The sequence below is a fragment of the Brachyhypopomus gauderio genome, chromosome 7 (assembly GCF_052324685.1).
Source record: "Brachyhypopomus gauderio isolate BG-103 chromosome 7, BGAUD_0.2, whole genome shotgun sequence".
Taxonomy (NCBI): Eukaryota; Metazoa; Chordata; class Actinopteri; order Gymnotiformes; family Hypopomidae; genus Brachyhypopomus; species Brachyhypopomus gauderio.
Genome location: NC_135217.1, coordinates 4571898 through 4590113, shown reverse-complemented (window position 1 = coordinate 4590113; position 18216 = coordinate 4571898). Strand labels below are relative to the sequence as shown.

Sequence of the window (18216 nt, the reverse complement as noted above, 5' to 3'; positions counted from 1 at the left end):
CGTGGCTTTCCTGCGAAGCCCTTACGGACCCACTTCCCCAGAGCAGTTAGCTAATGTTGGCTGTCCAGCGCTCCAATGCTCCCAGGAGCTTCTCCAAACGTATTTATTTGCAGTTGACATGTTTTATGTCATTTTGAGAACTTAGACTAGTAATTACATCGATCATCGCAAGTCTGCAAACATGTCTGGTAGCGTTTATCACTGGTGCTATATGGAATTGTATCAAAGGTTGGAGATAGCGGATAGACTTACATATTTTCATACAGTAACGTACGTGATTTGGCTGGACGTATATTCTAAAATATTTTAAGGGGATGCAAATATACGATTTATATTGTAATTCACTGCTGTTTTGCAAACTGCGCTTATCTCCGTGGGGATGTTGTGGTTTTAGTGGAAACTATAGCTGAACTCCAGCTAATCACATAAAGTAGACCGAAGCAGAAATTGCACAAAACTTGTCTTATGTTAGTGACAATATATGTGTTGCCAATCTTGACTTCATTAAAGTTTTGAACTATTCTGTGGTAGTTTTATAGTAGTTTTGTAGTCCCAAAACGTATACAAATGTGTTAAATGTGAGATAATTTATTGATAACTCACTGAAATACTGACAGAGGAACTAAGGACACAAATGAAAGGCCTTATTGTCCGAGCAGCCGTTCTAAATCTCAAGTTTATCTTACACCGGTGGACACTAAATCTACCAAGCAATAGAAAAGAATGTAGGGTGTCAACATGAATCGTGTACAGTGGCTCCCTCTGCTGGTCATTAACGGTAGCGCGGTTACACAGTGATTGCTATAGCGGGAGTGTCAGACACCTGAAGGAGAGGAAAAGTACCTATAAATTAGTGCTGTCAATTCCAGGTGCCGCGATTAAAAGTCCTCACCAGGATTTAGCTCTGGCTTCTTGGATTGTGTTGATTCCACTAATTTTACCTGGATTGCTAATTAGAAAATCTAGCAAGCTTGAGCAAAATCCTGGTGAGGACTTTTAATCGCGGCACCTGGAATTGACAGCACTAATAAATATCCTCAGGCATACGTTTCAGACATGTTTCGCAAACCTTCATGGCAGTTTCCACAGTTGTTTGTGTTTTTCTTTTAACCATAATCTTTATGTGCTACACAAAACATTGTCCTCATTCCTACGTCTCCCAATGAAAACACAACTGGAACTGATACATTTTTTTATTGTTTTTCTACATCTAAACTACAGCGGTTACATTGACCAGGCAGGTCTGTAATATGCTGTAATATTTTGCATATGGCATCCTGTTTTACATTAATATATTATTCAACACTCAGAACTGTGTTTCTATAAAATGATCCTTAAATACAATCTCACAACACTTTGGTGATTAGAATGTCACTTAAGCACTAAGGATTTCAACATAAAACCTCAAATTAATTTCTATTGCAACATAATCTAATTCAGCTTTTGTCTCCAAAAATTGTTGGTTTTCATTACACCCGTCACTGTTACAGGTTACAAAAGAACAGCTAATTTAAAGAACCATTTGGACAGCTGTTTTACACTCTTTTGTAATGCACTTTAGAATGTTATAATGTCCACTGTGCTAGACCTATTTAATTACTATTAAATACTATAAAAATGATCTATTAAATCATTTTCTTTCCTTTGAAACCTTTTGATGGTTTTGAATGAATGAATGAATGATTCAATTTTATATAGCGCCTTTCAGGATACCCAAGGCGCTTTACAATTGTTAACACAGCAACGTCTCAGACAACCAATCACATACCGGCGAGAAGCGGCAGCCAATTGCGCACAGCGTACTCTCTACCGGGATCCACAGCCCCCTGGGGGACTGAATGGGGTGCAGGAAGGGGAGAGAGGACAGACCCTAGTGACAGAGCACCATCCACCACTGGGCACACAAGCACACACACTCAGACAACAACTGGTTTTTTTATTGAACAGAGAGAGACACAGACACACACTCAGGGAGAATTTGTCTGTGACTGCCAATTTACCTAACCTCCATGTTTTTGGACTGTGGGTGGCCCCGGAGCAAACCCACGCAGACACGGGGAGAACATGGAAACTCCACTCAGATAGGGACTTGAACCCAAGACCCCAGTGCTGAGAGGCAAACGTGCTAACCACCAAGCCACCGTACTGTGTTTTAGAATCTTCCTTTTACTCTGCTATGTAACTTGTCCACAGCAAAAAGGAAAATCTTGCAATATGTTTCCAATATATTACAGAATGTAAGTAGAAATATTGGAAAATACTTTTTCTGAGTAAATAATTGCAAAATAATCTTTTTAAGCATTGGTTATCATATATTTGACCATTTTAGTCATAGTCATGTGACACCACACTACCAGAGTACAATGACTTAAAGTAAAGTTACAGTACATTTCCATGTCCAGAAATACTGTGGTTCTTTTTTTAGATTGTTTTCCACATATGCCTATTTAGTGTAATCTTGGCATCTCGAGTCATACTACATCTACGTAAGAAAGCTCAGATGTCTCTCATGTTCCGCATGTTTGGGTCCCGGTTCACACGAGGGGCCACAGGGAGAGGTCGGAGGTCAGACTCCACCTCAGATGACGGGACTGGACCCCCAGAGGAGAGAGGAGGGTTAATCAGAAACGAGTCACGGGCTGAGACTGGCGAACGAGACATGCCACGTATCTCCTCTGCGAGGAGCCTGGATGACTTGGAGAAGGCTGGACGACGTGGAGAAGGCTGGATGATGCATGCTCTTGTCTGGAAATGAGGGCACATTCTTATTAGGCATAAAAGCAGAAAGCACTGATGCACTAACCACATCTTCTACAGCTCAACTAAACAGCACTTCTAGCAACTCAGACCCTCAGTGTCACATCAGTCGCAGCTGAACTGCTTTTCCAGTCTTGAAATCCCATTAGAAATATCTTTCTCAACAGTGTTAAATAAAGCCTTTGTGTGCCCTGAACAAGTTTGGTAACAGAACATGGACTCTTCAATAGCTATGTGCAAAGGTCAGGACTCTGTCAAAAATAGGCAAGACCTACTGAATGTTAACTGTAGCCAAAGATCTATACAGAAAGGCATGAAACTACAAACATACACACAACCATATCTTTAACTGTACAGTTTGTAGTATCCAAAGTGTTCTGTTCGTTTGACCCAGACCGTGCTTTAACCCGGCCCACAATCATTATCAGCACTTACTCTTTCTTGGTGCCTTGAGGAAGAAGGTCAAATCTATTTTTTGTTTCCTCCTAAAGACATGTTCTCTGTTTTCTTCTTCTGGGCCTGTGTATGAAGTAAAATGTTATCCAGCGTAGCTAAACCAGCGTAGCTAAACCTGCCAGGTCACCTCTGGGCATCATCTACACCCCTGAGTATCAGTAAGGGTTGGACGTTAGGGGTTAGAGGTTAAGGGTTACTACTGCATTATGTAGCCTACTATGTTTTGTGTTGGTATTTGTGGAGTTTGAAGGTGTTTTGAGTGTTAGAAGGTCTGACACCTCTGACATGGCATCATCGATCTGTTTCAGTTCTTCATAGTGGTCCCGCGAGTCCCGTAACGGCTGAACCATGACCTCTTCTATCTGAGGGAAGAGCTACACACACACACACACACACACACACACACACACACACACACACACACACACACACACACACACACACACACACACACACCATCTTTTTAACTTCAATTTTATTCTATTTTTCTCCCAATCTTGTTGAAGCCTTCATTGCTAAATATCTTTGCATGCATGGTTACCTTCATAAATGTCTCAAACATGGGGATGAGGACAAACTTGATGAATCCGATCTGTGCGGTCGGCTTGGTCACTTTGTCCCTGTCCATGAACGGGGCGACGGGCAGACCCTCTGACTTCTCCCTGTCACTCTGAGTCAACGAGATGTCACCACGCAAAACTTTCAAATGACCTGCTGCCTTTATGAGAAAAATGTCCTCGTAAAATTGATTTTTTAAAATAAACAATGGATGGCTGATGAGCTCATTAACTAATTAGCCAGACTGGCATCTTCCGCCTCATCTGTGATCTGATGTTGGACTGCAGGACCTGCATGAAGTACTCCTCCAGCAGACAGTCCACCCAGGGCTCGGCCACCTCTGTGGGACGCACCTCGTTGGAGATATCACAGCACTTGATCATAACCAACTTCAGCTGTGCACCACGCATGCCAAACACAGGACAACAGAAACAGGGTTTAACACAAGGCACTAGTGTCAACAGTGGAACAAATGCACTATACAAACTGCACCAGATCTATACAAATCACACTAACAAGTGGCTACTAATTATCATCCATAACAGGCTGCGTAAGGGCTTTCTAAAAATTAAAATTTTTTAATATAATCGATATTGTTCAAATTATATCACAATTAAAAGTTCTGGTGCTTTGTTCCAAAGGTAATTTTAAGGTAGAGAGTGCGTACACATCTGATATGCTCCTCGTTGGTAAAGTCGAAGTTATCCACATTTTGTCTGAAGGATTCTAGTATCTCTCCATGTTTGGCCATGTCAGTTGCTAGGATAAGAGTAATGATGGCCTGTTGCAGACACAACCACATCACATTTTCCAGCTGTTAGAGCTTTAACAATCATCACAAGCCTTTGCCAACTTATAAAGGTCTTGTCTGCCCGCCTCAAAGAGGCTGAGGGAGACGGAGGGAGGCAGAGGGACTTTGGCACCTGCCGTATCTGTCTGAAGGACTCGGGCTCAACGTTGGCGAAGATGTTGCACTCGGGCGTGGAGAGGATCTGGAAGGCCACGGCGCAGTGGTGATTCTCCAGGGGCGATATGTCATTGTAGCGCACCGCCAACTCCGTCCTAGCGTTGATCTGGTACCTGCCATGGAGGGACACAGTCAGTAAGAAACCTGCACTAGACAGACGCAAAAGAGAAAAGTGGAATAGAACCACTGTAGCAATGAAGACGGTAATTTACAAGTCCTCTAAACAGACCTCGGCCGTTCGAAGATCTATAGATAACAGTATGTGATATGAGGGCCGTGTTCCTTTCAGAGTGTGTGTGAGGAGAGCAGACAGACACACGTGTTGTTGTATCCTGGATGGTCCAGATCGTGGCACACCGCTGCCGTCATCAGAACGCACATGTCCGTCATGGAGAGCTTGTCCTGGGGGAAACATGAACAGACATCAGCATGCAATTTCATTTCATCAATTTTAGACGAATCTTCAAATGACTAAACAGGTCTAAATGTCAAACACTAGAGGACATAAACACTTACCTGTCCACACCTACACCAACCCCCCCCCCCCCCCCCCCCCCCCCCCACACACACACACACCCACCCGCCCCTACACACACCCACCCGCCCCTACACACACTCACCTGCCCCTACACACACCCACCCGCCCCTACACACACCCACCTGCCCCTACACACACCCACCTTGAGGTTACATAAATGGAGCATTCCATACATCATCTGGCTCACACAGAAGCAGTGCCGGAAGTTGTGGAACGGGTTGTCACGGTAGTTTTCCTGAATCGCCAGCTGCAAAGAATCATCGGCATTCCGGCATTCCGGCATTCCCACATTCCACGCTTCCCGCTAATAGCCAGAAGGCTCAGAATGTACGAGAAATGCTTTGAGTCTTACCAGCCATCTTTTCACCGTGATGGGGTTCATGTTGAACTCCTTCACCAGGCCAAGATCGTGGTACATGTACTCCAAACAGCTTAGCATCTGCAACCAATAACCACCAAGTGAGCTGATGGACGTGAACATTATCCTGTTTTCAAACTGACAGTTTAAACCCACTATAAGAGTTGTTCTGTGCTATGGTCTTTGTCAATGACTCAGTTTCAACATTGACCTCTGACTGCGGGCCAGAAGCATTTGAATGAAAACCCAAACCACGTTCTCTATGTAACGAATAACCATCAGTTCATTTGTAGCGTGCAAACCTCATTGTGTTCCCAGTGCCAGACATCAAAGGTGGGCTTTTTGAGGGCCTCTATAGTCTCTTGTGAAAGCGTGTACTGCACAGAAGAAGAAGATCAATACGTGTTATATCCTGTGAAGCTCGTGTCTGTCTCGTGGTCAGTGAAATGCTCGGCTTGAAGGACGAATCTCTGGTGTATTACTTTTGGATAGCTCGGGACGTCGCGTCTGGGAGAGAGCTTCTTTCCATCATCAGAGAAGTTGTATTTACAATTGCAGTTCACTCTGTGGAGAATTTGAGGTGAGCCAAGTTGTTCAGAAATGTATTAGAAATGCTGTGTTAATAAATCATCCAGTTTGTAAAACTGTGAACATTTTATATATTTACAAATGCTGTCCACAAGAAATTCATAAATGTCTATATAGGATTTCTGTGAGACATGTTTGTGTCATAAGTGTTACATGTTCAGTATGTTTTCATCCAAGACTGGAGACGTATCGCTACCTCACGCTGGCACGCGACATCACCTCATCCCTTAGTTTCTTCATATCGTATTTGCATTTCTCAATCTCCACCACCTTCAGACCTTCCACTGCAAAAACAAGTCAAGCACCAGAGGTAGTTTACGCAGATACCAACAGGACCAAAAGTTCTCCAAAAGCTTCAGAACTCTTGATGGGAGAAACGAAAACATGGTAGAGGCTCACGTTCGACTCTCTTCTCCAACACGGCCAGTCTGTTGGTCACCTCTGTCTTTAACTCATTTATCCTGAACGCCCTGAAATGTAGAGATCCCCACGTCATAAAAGTGATAATATCACAAAAGTGATGAAGCGTTATAATAACTTGAGGGGAAAGCACACTGCAAATAAACATGTCACAACAGGAAAAAGAATAAAGAGAGTTGCTCACAGGTCTCTGTGCAGCTGACACCAGAATGTGTTACCTGCTGAACTGCTCGGCCACTTGGGAGAGAACGTTCTGGAACACGTCTTCTTTTACTTCAGAGTGGAGACGGTTGATGGAGATGATTCATTACTTTCAGTCATAAACCAGACTCATGCTTTTTCATTGTAATACTTTGTAATACATTCATTTGGCTAAACATGAGCCGTGCAGGATTTTAAGCAATTATGTTACTTTGATCATTCCAGAGGGATTGACAAGTTAAGTCCATTGTGGTTTCAACCAATTGCATCCCACACAACCCTTGTAACATGAAACTCTTAATTAGTTCAGAAAACAAGTAGCTAAGATGTGTTTCTGTACAACAGTTACACTTTTAAAAGGGTCCTAAGACTGATAACTATGTCTAAGCAGAGTTAATATTATGAGTATTGAATTTCTGCATGAAATATATTGTAAACACACAAATACTATTTTTTTTAGAGCAAAAACAACTAATGGCGTAATCAGCGGTGACCTTTAGCACAGTGAAGAGTTGCGTTTACCTTCTCCTTCACTGGTATGGGGCACAACCTTATATAAGTTGCTGTTGACAAAACATATAATCATATTAGATTTAGTACCATCACCATCATCATCGCAATTTTATCTGCAGCAGTTAATTTTAAAAACGGCCGACCTCGGGGAGTTTGTAGGCATGGTGGGGTCAATGGATATCAGGGCTCCTTCAGAGTCCACCAGGAGTATAGCTGTGTTCCTGCGACACAAACAACATGAGCAAATGGAACGTTCCGGTAGGGTTGAACTGATGAAATGCCGAACAGCTGATGGATGTGATCTACCTGGCGATGTTGGAGGAGGTACAGAGAAGCTCCCTGATGTCACATGGACTGCAGTGACGACTGAAAATCACCTGAAGTCAAAGAAACAAACACACCGTTCAGGCCCGCAGCCACAGTCCTGCTCTCTGATTGGCTGCTTCTCAGCCCAAGTCATTTTACATCATTCATTAATGTACCCACTTATTTGAACTGAGAGCAGTGAAATTCATTGGAATACTGTAGCTCTTACCTTTTTGAAATTGCTTTTGACTTCACAACATGCTAAAATGTTAAATGACTATTGATAGTAACATTGCATATTATTATTATTATTATTATTATTATTATTGTTATGGAGTTTGTGTTTGTACTACCCAAGACCACTTAAGCACAGCACTGTAAAACCTGCATCACACACTAATTTCCCTAGTGAAGGTAAGACATTTCATTATAAATAAAATATTTGAATTACAGACATATAGACATCCTGTCAAAAAAGATGATGAAGATGCTCGCCACACCATCACAGTTGTAGTGCGCTGTAGTTCTTTGAAGAAGAAAAAAAAAAAGACTCACCCTCTGAACTTTGCCGTCTACGTCCAGGTAGACTGTTTTAGGAGCGTAAGACGAGGAACTCGAGCCCATTATAATCTTTGGTTGAACACGCAGGGGGTACAGGACCAGATATTGCTACCTTTCCTTTTTGACAAGTAAAGAAAAGACATGAACAGGACTAGAAAACAGCCTGCATATTGCCATGTGACTTTAAAATGCTGACAAAAAAACAAAACAAAACAAAAATTAATAACCTTACAATGCAACTGCAAAGATATATTAAAGAACAATGGCGGTCCAGGTTTTACTAACCTCAGGAGAACCTAGTGTAGAAGGATGAGAGGTTGGAGTGCCCAGGCTGCTACCTGTGTGAACGCCATCCGCTCTGGCCAGCCTTAAAACCCACAGGTGGCCAGTAAACGAGTGTGCAGGGAAGATGAAGAGGGAGGAGTGTGCCTGCTGCTTAAATAGCCCTCACCCCATCCCACACTGCCAGGGGAGAGTGAGAGGGGTGGATCACTCCCTTACACCCTTCCTCACCGACACACGTTCACTCGTGCCATTTCGATTCCCTTTAGATCACTAGATTGCCCTTAGTTGGCAATTAATACGTACGGACTGTTCTCACTAGGTCATCCTGTGCTTTTTAATAATACCTGGGCTCATACAGACTTTATGATCCTTTGTCAGAATGTTATACTTATTCTTATTTTAATTATTAGTCTTCATTTCATTTTCTTCCTGAGTCTTGCTAAACCTGTTCCATACCACATCAAAAAGGAAACATAAGATCAAAATCCTTAATAACGGTGGCAGCCATGTTGTCTGCTACTGATGGCTCAACTATTCAGCCGCAATTGAAAAGGTGTGTGTGTGTGTGTGTGGAGGGGGTGGGATTACAAATCAGTCCAAACCCAAACATACTGAAAAGTACAAGGTGATGTTTATTGACTAGTCTTTCTTTCTCATTGCTTTGAAAGCTCTTTTTTCAGATGAGAATAATTATCTAGCCATAACAATTGGTCAGGTACAGTATATCATTACACATGATTAATAACACCTTTTTTTGCATTCTAAAACAGTGGTCATTTCACATAGACTACACGTAATTTAAAACAGTGAACAATAACTGCTTTACAACTTCCAGACCCAAGTCTAACAGTGCTTACATGAACAACCTAAAGAAGCATGCTTCTTGTGAAATACGCGGTTTCCAAAGGAGACTGGCTGAAGTCTGTCTGATCTGATGCTGTGAAGGAGTTATGCAGTGGTACTGGGGTGGCCATCTTGGCCTTCTCCTGCCACGCCTGTCCGTCACAGAGCTGTGTGTGTGTGTGTGTGTGTATCTACAGCTGTAAAGGTGAATTCATAGATCTAATAATTCACATGTAGGTGGCGCTCAGCTTTGGAGAACACACACACATGGCTAAGAGCACCATCCTGACTTATTAATAATGTAATAGTGTAAAATCTGTCAGAGTGTGTGTGTGTGTGTGTGTGTGTGTGTGTGGACATGTGGGTCCTAGTCTGGTTTAACCATAGAAACTGCATCACTGGTACATTTAAAACAACTAAAATACAAAATGTAAAAATAAGAATAAAAAAGCCCCAGTAAGTACACAGTAGCTCACATGTCCACATGTACCCTCGCCCACCACAGTGTGAAGGGAGGACCTCAAATTCTCTCTCTCCCTCATCTGCACCTCAGCCCCCCTCCCCTCTCCTCCCCCTCTCTCTCATCCCCCTCTCCTCCCATTCCTTTATATCTCCATTTCATCCCTCTATTGGCGCAAGTGTATTTGTTGTTTTGGTCGTCGTTACTGGTGCGTAAAGAGATGAAAGTGTCTGGTTACCCTATTCAAATCAAAATGGCATTTAAAAATAATAATAAATAACAGAGAGCAGCTTGTGTGACGTGGTGCCGTTTTTGTCGGGGTTTGCGGCCGTTCGTTGATTCTTCGTTGCAGGTGTGATATTCAGCTGCGCGGCCAGCGGCTCAGATCTCTTTGAACCTGAAATAAAACGGGACATCAAGACAGGGAACATCAGGCAGACCAAACTAATCACCTCCAGATTATTCATCACATTCGGGTCCGATTCAATGGGAATTACAAAGTAGGCAGAACTCATTAACTGCCAATAACACGAGGTTCAGTGGCTATTTAGTACATTACATTGGTAGGGATTATAAAAAGGGCTCAAAAAGAGGTGTATGTACAATAAAAGCAATCTTAGCACTCTTCAAAAGATTCCACTGTGTGTTTTACAAATTGTGCGTGTGCCTAATCTGAGAAATGGGCTGATAATTACACTGACACCACAGTGGGAACCATATCACACACGCCCCATGATGAGAGCTTTTTTCCCCTCTGCTCACGCCTGGCTTCCCTGCAGCTGAGAGGAAGCAGTCGCAACTAACAACTCCCAACACGGCCCTGGGCTCCCACGGCTGCAATTAACCACTTCCCTGTGAAATGGTGTCAACAAGATGCAATCTGAGCACCAATTACTGGACTGGCTAAATTTCAGAGCATTTCTAAAAATACCATGGAGCTCTATTTTTAGACCACATCTGTACATATCACCTAAAGACTTGAAAGATCCCCTAAAAAAAGGGGGGGGGGAGAGAGAGAGAGAGATCCATTCATCCAAAGTCTGGTCCTCAGCAGATGAAGACTAGCACCGAAAACATTCCCATAGCCCCAGCTGAAATCACAGGTGTTTGTTACGGTTGAAGAAACCCAGCAGCTGCATCAGAGTAGCTTTAATTCTTGTTTTGTGGAAACAGACTGCGTTTTGGGTCACAGGCATTGCCAAAACAGATTTTTAAAAATATTTATTGTTGTGTCTGGGACTTGACAGTTTCATGACAAGGTCTGTTGATGTTTATAGACTGATACTACCGAGAGGTTTGTTATACACTATTCTTCCAGTACTACCAAGTTAAATTTATACAGCACCTTTCTAAAACCTAATCAGACATTAAAGTGACAAACGACACTAGTGATGCACATACACAGACTCGTGAACACACACACACACACACACACACACACACACACACACACACACACACACACACACACACACACACACACACACACACAGGGATGTTTTAAGCCTTTAAAGAGGTAAAGGACGAACAGACGGGGGTAATTATGCAAATATTACGGGCAAACAAATTCCAAAGTTTAGGTGCCAAGCCTCTAAAAGAGGATCGTCCCCCTCCACGCTGGGCGGGCGATGCTCAGAGACAACACGGCGCGCGGAGACATACGCAGGGGTGCAGGGAAGGAGATACTCGAGAGACAGGAACGAGCAAGGCCGTGGAAGGCTTTAAAAGGCCAAAGGTCAACACTGGACGCACAAAGACACCAGCCAGAGTGAAATGTCAGATCTGGGAGTGATGTGAGCTGTGTCACGGGCATCAGCATGACCGGCACACGCCTCCTCCTCCAGTACGGCACTAGGGCACACCAGACTAGTTTAATGTCTTCCTTTCATTTCGATTTAGCTTATCTGCCGGTACCGGGCCGACACAGATACTACGCATCGGATCGGTGCCGCCGCTAATGATAACGGTCAATAAAACAGCGAATGCTTACTGCCTCTCTACAAACGACGGTCAGAGAGCCGTGGCTGAAATCCTCACCCTCTGTGTCTTGCACCATGGCCACACCATCTACGCACCTCCTTGAAGACCAGCCGGGACAGCAGCTGCACAGTGGCGGGAGAGGAGAGAAGATTTGAGAGATGCACAGAACAGCACGCATGTCCGTTTGTGTGTATGGAAGCCTCGTGCAATTTACTTACCAAACAGGCCAATAAATCAGCAGCAATGAGCATGTAGAAGACGTTATTCCAACCAGTGGGAGATATCAGTCCAGCCAAGAGAGGCCCGATAGCAGCACCTAGTGGACAACAAGAAGAATTACATGGTGACCAGTTTTAGTAAAACCAACACAACGGCAGACAACCGCACTGCAAAGCAGCAGTTCATATTAAGCTTATGGAAGCTTAGGAAAAATACATAAAGGTTTGAATGCACTTATTTCCACAACTGACTTCTGATTTAAGACAACGCAACAATTTGCAACAAAAACTACGTTTTTTGCTTTGCTCGTTTGTTTTTTTATGTATGCGATATCAACCATCTTGCTTCATGTGTTCCACTGCGAGGGACACACTCTTCTCTAAGGAATTCCGAGCGTTTCATACCTATTGATCCTGTCCCGTCGATAATGGCGGTCACCGTGGACAGTGCCCTGGCGTTCCCTCTCAAACACTCGTGTGTCCCCTGCGCAGAAGGACAAACCCAGGGTTAAGAAGGTCCAGGGTCACTCACACAGCTGCTGGGGGCCGAAGGGGAGGAAACAGGAAGTGTAAACGGTACCAGGTCAGCTGACACGGCCGTGGTGATGAGGGCGTAGGGGCCGTTCACCAGAGCGCCACAGAGCAGAAGCATGCCTAGGATGGGGAGAGAAAGAGGAAGAAAGGATGAGACAGAGAGAGAGAGAGAGAGAGAGAACACGCACTACTGTCTGTTGACTCAGATGACCTTTCTAGTGGAAGTGCTTAACTAACCGCGAGTCTTGCGGGGTCACAGTCTTTCTCTCTAGCTCATAACCTCCTCTCTAGCATGAAACGCTTGTCTAGCAGTGGATACGTTTTACATAACTGCCATCGAACGGCGTCTGTGGGAGCAGCTGATTTTTCTGAAGGTGCCCAGCGGGCATCCGCGGGACGGAGGTGGCCGTCTACTCACCGATGGTGGTTGGCACGCCGCTCTGCCCGAAGGAGTTGTACAGGAACAGCTTGAGAAAGAGGAGGAGAAGAGAGGAGGGAGAGGAGAATGAGACACGGCTCCTGCAGTGAGGAGAACTCTGTTTGTTTTGCTCTCCGCAGTTCACCGGGTAAACTTGAACGCGCTGTGGCGTGGGAGTGCGGCTGTGGCCAGGTGTGAAAATCTGTGAGCAAACTGTATGGTGTGTGTGTGTGTGTGTGTGTGTGTGTGTGTGTGTGTGTGTGTGTGTGTGTGTGTGTGTGTGTGTGTGTGGGAAGAGATGAGTACAGTGGGGTATATGTAGGACAGAGTCGTGTATGCAGGCTAGACAATGCAACGCAGTGCAGTGTATTCCAGAAGTACAGGACCTTGGAAGCCCTGACCTCACTAGACCATCAATGAAAGGTCGTGACCTCCTGCATTTACATTTCGATATTTAGGTACCACCGTCCAAGTGGTGCACTGGTCACTGATAGATACATTTGTAATCTGTAACACTGAAACAAGGTCTTCCATCAACCCACACCAGTGCTGCATGCTTTCTAGCTAAATGGTTTAGAGAGCAATTAGTGGAATTTATCAGTCCAGAAGGGGCGGAGCTCACCATGGGCGCGGCCACAATGAGCATGACACAGCAGGTGGTGGCCCTCCCTCCGCTGGAGTCCGAGATCACCCCGGCAACGATGCCGCCTGGAACGGTCAACGCACAAACACATCAGACGCCTGCGAGGGCAGCGGACGAGTCTTCAACACACCCACGCCAGAGCTGAGGTCAAAGGTCACATACGAGCGGCGCACGCACACTTACCCACAATCCCTCCCACGTCAAACAGCGTGGACATGTCCCCCGCTGCTTTGGGATCGAAATGGGCTGAGAAGGGACGGGTTTAGAGACACATCACATGATGGAGCGACATTAATGAACATGACGACCACCGCGACGGGTGGTGAGTCACGGCAAGAAGAAAAAATAAATCAATCTTGGAGAAGGAAGAAAATGATCTTACCAACATTAGCGATATACAACGGTAACCAGTACAGGAAGGTGTAGCTAACCAGCTTAGCAAACAGCAAACAGAGGGAGAACTCCACCACACCCTGTAGGTCAATGCAACAAAACAAGTTCCAGACTGAACCTGCGGCTATGCAACGTGACAAACGTGTACGATCGAGCACGAGGCCCGTGACGAGATCGGACAACTTTGCATATGAAAAAATTAATTAAAAGCAGAAGAAAATAACTGAACTGTTACTTTTGTACTGGGGCTTTCACACATCTTAACAGAGTGTGTCAGCACACACAGAGGCTCTCTGGTTCTCCGAGCTCACTGACCGGTATGCGCAGGGCTCCACAGAAGCTGATGGCCTGGACCTGCTCCTCAGAAGCCTGCACGGAGGTGTGATTACTGAAGATCTCCTCGCTGCTTGGAGATCCCCCCAGTAGAGGTTCACTCTCCGGACTCTCCTACACGCGCAAACACACACAAGGTTGGAGCAACAGCCAACGCAAGGCTGACGTATTACGTATCCCACAGTGCACTGCTGCTGGCCTTACATGGTGTTGGGGCGGACTGCAGTTCACGTCTTCTGGCCCTGCACATGAAACGGTGAAGAGGAATGTGACTGACAGAAACAGCTCCTCCAGTAATCACACACACACACACACACACACACACACACACACACACACACACACACACACACACACACACACACACACACACACACAGACACACAACGTGGGTGTCTGGGGGTGCCGTTTCTCAGAAAAGGCTACTCTACTTACTCTCCACGAGGAAGAAGAAACAGATGACGCCCATGGTGCCGATGATGATGCCGGGCACGATGAAGGACATGCCCCACGCAGACGAGACGAAGGCGCCGGCGATCAGAGAACCCATGATGTTGCCCACCGAGGTGTGTGAATTCCACACCCCCATGATGAACCCTCGTCTGATTGGTCATGGGAACAACACCAAATCACACATTTACAGTGGCTGCTTCACAACACAAGCAATAACTGCTCGCAAAATCAGTGCGTGCATATTATAGTCTCAGGTCTTCTACATGGAGGGCGAGTCTGAATTTAGCCTTATTTATTTATAAATTTATTTATTTTTTTATTTGGCATTGAGGCACAGTTCAGACGTCTAGCGTCTACGTGGAGTGTTTATGGAGGGAGAACGGTGTCAGTCATGAGTAGTCAGCATGACCGAGAACGTGACTCACTTCCCCTTTCCGAACCAGTTCCCGACGCAGGCCACCACGGCGGGCCAGCCTGTCGTCTGCACGAGGCCGTTCATAGCCTGGGGGTGGGGAGAGGGGGAGAGAGATTAGTTAGCAGAATGTCTGCAACACTTTCAGAGACTTCCTTGAGAAAAATATAATCTGCCGTAATCTCAAATCTCAAGACCCATGTCATGCACGAGCCATGTGACCGTTCGGTCTCACGTAAGTGGGCCATAAAGGAAACAGCCATGCCCTACAGAGTGAATCTCTGTGATTCTCTTGCATTTACGGTTTCAGGTGACGGCAAAAACGAAAGGAAGCCTCAACTTTTGCAGCTGTCTGCACTTTTTCTGCGCTGCTCCCTTATCGAAACACACCAAGCAGTATCACTTCCCCAAATCTAAACCCCTTCCAACGCAAGGAAAGTTTCAAGAAGACGACTCTCTGGGTGCGGTGTTGACACTACCTCATGGGAGCAGGGAGAAAGCAGCACGGCCGGCTCACCTGCATGAAACAGAAGTACCACAAGGAGTGTATGTTCCAGTAGAAGCCCAGGCCGAACAGCGCGGTGAAGACGCCGCTCGAAAGCATCCCGACCGTGAGATAGTAGCGTAGGGGCAGCCGCTCGCAAAACATTCCACTGTGGAGGCAAACACGCACGGGTCACGCCTTACTGCCCCGAGAGGCTGGGCGAAAGGCACCGTGGAGCAGGTGCTGCGGGGGGAACTCCGCCGTCTTACCTGAGGAACATGCCAATGGCATAGGCCACGAGAAAACAGTTGTCCAGCCATCCAAACAGGTTCTGGTAATTGTCTTGATCTGGAGGTGATGTTCAGGAGAAAGGAATAGGCAGTTGTTATTCATGAACTGAAAAATAATTCAGCAAGGGATTTAACTTAGAACATCCCAGTCTCCAGACTCTAATCTAAATTTGCCAAAAAAAAAAGTTACTTGAGAGACTGAGCGTGACCATGATATAAACCTCTGTGGGGGAATTAAAAAACATTTTAATACTAAAACTCACCAAAAGGAGCCCAGTCACACCAGGTGACATTGTCGGTGATGTTGAGGTCGACTGGTTTAACTACAAACGAGCAGTTTCGGTGTAGTTGACTCTGAAAAGAGCAAACAAAACGAAAACACACAATAGTTCACGCAATGCTGAAAAGAAACACGACACCAAAAGGAAGCAACACTGGAAACGCTACGTTAAAAAAGCCAATGTTTACATATCTCAGGTGACACTATCTGGGTTACCTTGACAATACTGATGGGCTTGCGGGAGAGGTGGTAGGCCGTGTAGAACAGGAAGGTGAGAAGAAGAATGAAACCTCTGTACCTGAAGAAAAACAAACACACCACCTTTAAGTGTTAACAGCTCAAAAGAGGCATCACCTTCCTGCGATTACAGTCCAGCTGAGCACGATTTCGTCAGACTGTAGCGAATAATTACCATTCACTGCAGTGGTGTACAGGAAGGCACCTTAAACCACAAGCCCACACTCTAACGTGTTTATGTTTCCTGAGAGGAACACACCAGAGTCCTACTGTAGCGATTTATAGCACCTTAAAAACACCCAGAGCCCGACTAGTTATTCTACCTCACAGTGTCTCAAATGTCATTTGATTTGTTTTTCTGCAAAAAAAAAAAAAAAAAAAATCCCCGAATGCTACAACATAAATGAATGTTACTACCCTACTAGATGTGGGCAGATCGTAGTATCCAGTATGAAGGGTCACTCACCAGCTGTCTCTGGAGAACGAAGTAGCCAGTTTGATTCCCGGGGCCAACGACATGTTTACAAGTAGGCCGGGTGTTGTTCTTCGTTTAAAATCCTTTATCTAGTGCTTTCTCCACATGTTCGTTACAAGTACAAGTTAAACTTTTTCGACAAAAAAACGTAAACACTAAAATAGTTATGTAAACTTAAAACGCGTACAACGAAATAAAAAAATAAAACGACAACACTGCGGTACCTCCAGGTACTAGTGTTGGGTACTCTATGTTTTTGCTCTACGTATATGTACAAATGTCAGAAGGCGAGTGTGCATGTCCATGCAGGATTAAAGCCGCAGATGGTGAGCCCTAATGTCTCTCCATTTAAAGTAGATGAGGAATGTTTTCTGTTCCGACTTCCTGAGGTGGAAAAACCTCCGAACCTTCCAAGATTTCCATGTTTCCTAGAGGCGGGTGAAGCAGGCGGAACACGGACGCTATTAATACCCTGTTCGGTCCGTCTCAACGCATCACATGAGCGTTCGCTGGTCCCGTGTCTGCTGAATAGACTAAACGTGCGGAGGTCTGGACGCGGTCCCCACCGGTCCGGGCGTGCGGCGCGCGCTGGGTCCGATCGGAACAGCGAACGGGTCGTTCGGGACTGACGTCACAAAGAGATCGGGACGCCGTTAACCCGTTCAGCGCCACGTGGGACCCGCCACAGCAGTACATTTGGACTGAATCATTAGGTAAATTAAGTGAATTCATAAAATGTAAATAAGTACGGCTTGCATTGTGGGTTCTATTAAATATATAAATGATTTTTCTTAGGGTTGATCCCAGCAGATTAGGAATTATAAATCTATATTTATATTTAATCTCAGTTCATCCCTGGAAGGAAGTGTTGAGGTTAAAGGCAACTTCCTCATTTGTCGATGCTTTTGGGCCAACACAGTTAGGGACGTTTGGTCAAATATTTACTGCCCTCTGAAGTGAATTCAGCAGGTGGCTATCTCAGGAGCAGTCGATCTTGGAGCATGCACTTGTAATATGTTTGACCAATGTTCATGCCAGGGTCCGAAGGTTATTTAGTCACTCTGATAAGTATTCAGAGAGAAGAGAATGATAATTGGCGAGGTGGTGGCAGAGCACGACCTTTCGGGCCTAGAAAATCTCTACACTACCAAGAGCGGTCCAAATGATCAGGAGGACCTGCCTGTTTTGACATGAAGCTTAAATGTAAAAAAAGAGGATCAGCTCACTTCGCCAAGCAATTGCACAAACGAGAGAA

At 45.1% G+C, this 18216-nt stretch overlaps 2 protein-coding genes across 4 annotated transcripts; both read right to left on the bottom strand.

Moving 5' to 3' along the window:
* Positions 1 to 1201: 1201 nt before the first annotated feature.
* Positions 1202 to 8620, bottom strand: pde9ab (phosphodiesterase 9ab). Of its 2 annotated transcripts, XM_077010648.1 has the most exons (20): positions 8509 to 8620; positions 8218 to 8340; positions 7663 to 7733; positions 7500 to 7577; positions 7366 to 7406; positions 6861 to 6915; positions 6622 to 6692; positions 6419 to 6506; positions 6117 to 6198; positions 5937 to 6011; positions 5629 to 5715; positions 5419 to 5523; positions 5058 to 5140; positions 4695 to 4851; positions 4439 to 4552; positions 4062 to 4166; positions 3755 to 3883; positions 3492 to 3587; positions 3193 to 3276; positions 1202 to 2745 (listed from the first exon to the last, which is right to left on the bottom strand). In XM_077010648.1, the coding sequence occupies exons 2-19, from the start codon at positions 8284 to 8286 to the stop codon at positions 3226 to 3228; spliced, it is 1557 nt and encodes a 518-aa protein (XP_076866763.1). In that variant the 5' UTR covers positions 8287 to 8340; positions 8509 to 8620; the 3' UTR covers positions 1202 to 2745; positions 3193 to 3225. The 2 variants fall into 2 exon arrangements, with proteins under 2 accessions (XP_076866763.1, XP_076866764.1); XM_077010649.1 differs by lacking the exon at positions 4439 to 4552.
* A 500-nt stretch (positions 8621 to 9120) lies between these two features.
* On the bottom strand, positions 9121 to 17609 carry slc37a2 (solute carrier family 37 member 2). Of its 2 annotated transcripts, none has more exons than XM_077011065.1 (18): positions 16953 to 17609; positions 16466 to 16547; positions 16233 to 16323; positions 15949 to 16027; positions 15713 to 15848; positions 15209 to 15285; positions 14766 to 14932; positions 14535 to 14572; positions 14313 to 14444; positions 13987 to 14077; positions 13788 to 13850; positions 13584 to 13669; positions 12962 to 13010; positions 12590 to 12663; positions 12415 to 12493; positions 12010 to 12107; positions 11802 to 11913; positions 9121 to 10208 (listed from the first exon to the last, which is right to left on the bottom strand). In XM_077011065.1, exons 1-17 carry the CDS (start codon positions 17003 to 17005, stop codon positions 11845 to 11847), a joined length of 1464 nt encoding a protein of 487 aa, XP_076867180.1. In that variant the 5' UTR covers positions 17006 to 17609; the 3' UTR covers positions 9121 to 10208; positions 11802 to 11844. The 2 variants fall into 2 exon arrangements, with proteins under 2 accessions (XP_076867180.1, XP_076867179.1); XM_077011064.1 differs by having other exon boundaries at positions 11849 to 11913; positions 16953 to 17608.
* Between the last annotated feature and the right edge of the window lie 607 nt (positions 17610 to 18216).